This window comes from Solanum tuberosum, unplaced genomic scaffold (assembly GCF_000226075.1).
Source record: "Solanum tuberosum cultivar DM 1-3 516 R44 unplaced genomic scaffold, SolTub_3.0 scf00259, whole genome shotgun sequence".
Taxonomy (NCBI): domain Eukaryota; kingdom Viridiplantae; phylum Streptophyta; class Magnoliopsida; order Solanales; family Solanaceae; genus Solanum; species Solanum tuberosum.
In genome coordinates, this window is record NW_006239180.1 from 541,590 (window position 1) to 543,443 (window position 1,854).

At 30.1% G+C, this 1,854-nt stretch overlaps 1 protein-coding gene across 1 annotated transcript; it reads right to left on the reverse strand.

Annotated features, from left to right (window-relative positions):
- Window positions 1-245: 245 nt before the first annotated feature.
- LOC107062682 (agamous-like MADS-box protein AGL62) lies at window positions 246-812 on the reverse strand. The gene is made up of 2 exons (XM_015313578.1): window positions 716-812; window positions 246-634 (listed from the first exon to the last, which is right to left on the reverse strand). Exons 1-2 carry the CDS (start codon window positions 810-812, stop codon window positions 246-248), a joined length of 486 nt encoding a protein of 161 aa, XP_015169064.1.
- Window positions 813-1,854: the final 1,042 nt, after the last annotated feature.

The following is a 1,854-nucleotide window of genomic DNA, read 5'->3' on the forward strand; positions in this document are numbered from 1 at the left end:
AACATTACATGATGAACACAACACTTAGTGCTGAATTCAACTGAATCATAACTGATGAACACAACACTCAGGATAACTCAAATGACAAATGAACCTAGACACTTAATATAATATTTTATTTTCGACAATTCCATAACGTGCGCACTAGGAATGACGACTGAACTAGTAATTGCGAACTATGGAAGAAGTAGATCCACTAACCTATTAGCAAAGGGTCCACCAACATTGAGTCCATATGAAGAACTTTAGCTAGCACAATTAGGAGGAGTCCAGGCACTTCCCAGAAATGGGAATGCATTATTATTCACCATTTGTGCCTCTTTTTCAACCTTTTTCTTCAGAATTTCCAATGCCTTCTTCAAGTGTTGAAGTTGGAATAAGTTAAGTTCTTCCATGGGAGATTCCCACCATACACCATCAGCTCTCTTCCTAATTTCTCGAAGGGATTCTCCGCGATTTTTCTCCATCTGGAGAACCCCCTCGAGGTTCATGAGCTTGGTATTGAGCTCACAAATACTAGCTTTTCTAAGATCAACGATTTGTTGATTGTGGACATCGTTATTTGGTGGAGGGAGGTTCCTCCCAAGGAACCTGTCCACCAACGTGTCCACGCTAGGGTAACCAAAGGAGAAAACTTTACCATCCGGGGAAAATATAACAATGGCAATTTAAGCACCACATAGCGTACAAAGTTCACAAGCCTTTTTGAACAGACCAACACGTCGCTTAGAAAACGTAACTCCTAAGTTTCTAGCATTCTTTATTTTCACCATGTCAACCCTTTGACAACCCTTGCTAATTCTTCTTGTCATGTCTAAACTATCACTAAGAAATTGTGATTTTTGGTGTTAACACCAAGAGCTTTATATAAGAAATTGTGGTTTAAAATAACTTAATGATATAGACGTTAATGATTATAATTAGACAATTCATTTTTTTCCTAATTAGATTTATATTATTGGATTGTATTTGACCGCTATTTTATTTGAGAACAATTTTGGAAAAAAATAAAATAAAATGATTAATAAAAACCTTTTACTTTAATAATAACACCAATTTTGCATTAGCCATTGAAGTTTCCTAGTCGATCATCATTTAGAAATTTTTCCTAATTAGAATTATATTATTGGATTGCATTTGACCGCTATTTTATTTGACAACAATATTTTTTTAAAATATATTAAATGATTAATAAAAACCTTTTATTTAATAACAACACGATTTTTACATTTACCATTGAATTTTCCTAGTCGATCACCATTTAGAGATTTTTCCTAATTAGAATTATATTATTGGACTGCATTTGACCGCTATTTTATTTGAGAATAATATTTTTTTAAAATATATTAAATGATTATTAAAAACTTTTTATTTTAACAGTAACACAAATTTTGCATTTACCATTGAATTTTCCTAGTCGATCATCATTTATATATTTTTCCTAATTAGAATTATATTATTGGATTGCATTTGACCGCTATTTTATTTGAGAACAATATTTTTGAAAAATATATTAAATGATTAATAAAAACCTTTTATTTTAATAATAATACAAATTTTGCATTTACCATTGAATTTTACTAGTCGGTCATCATTTAGAGATTTTTCCTAATTAGAATTATATTATAGGATTGCATTTGACTGCTATTTTATTTGAGAACATTTAAAAAATATATATATTAAATGATTAATAAAACCCTTTTATTTTGATAATAACACGAGTTTTGCATTTACTATTGAATTTTCCTAGTCGATCATCATTTAGATACATACAATGTATCACATCAAGTATACGCGGGGGTTTGGATTTTTAAATGTTATTATTATTTATATCGTGTTATTCAAGACCTAATT

Excerpts from the sequence above, each read along its gene's own strand:
- LOC107062682 (XM_015313578.1), bottom strand. The coding sequence starts at position 812 with ATGACAAGAAGAATTAGCAAGGGTTGTCAAAGGGTTGACATGGTGAAA. Across the intron at positions 635-715 it reads GTTTTCTAAGCGACGTGTTG|TTTTCTCCTTTGGTTACCCT; the intron begins GTCTGTTCAAAA and ends CGGATGGTAAAG.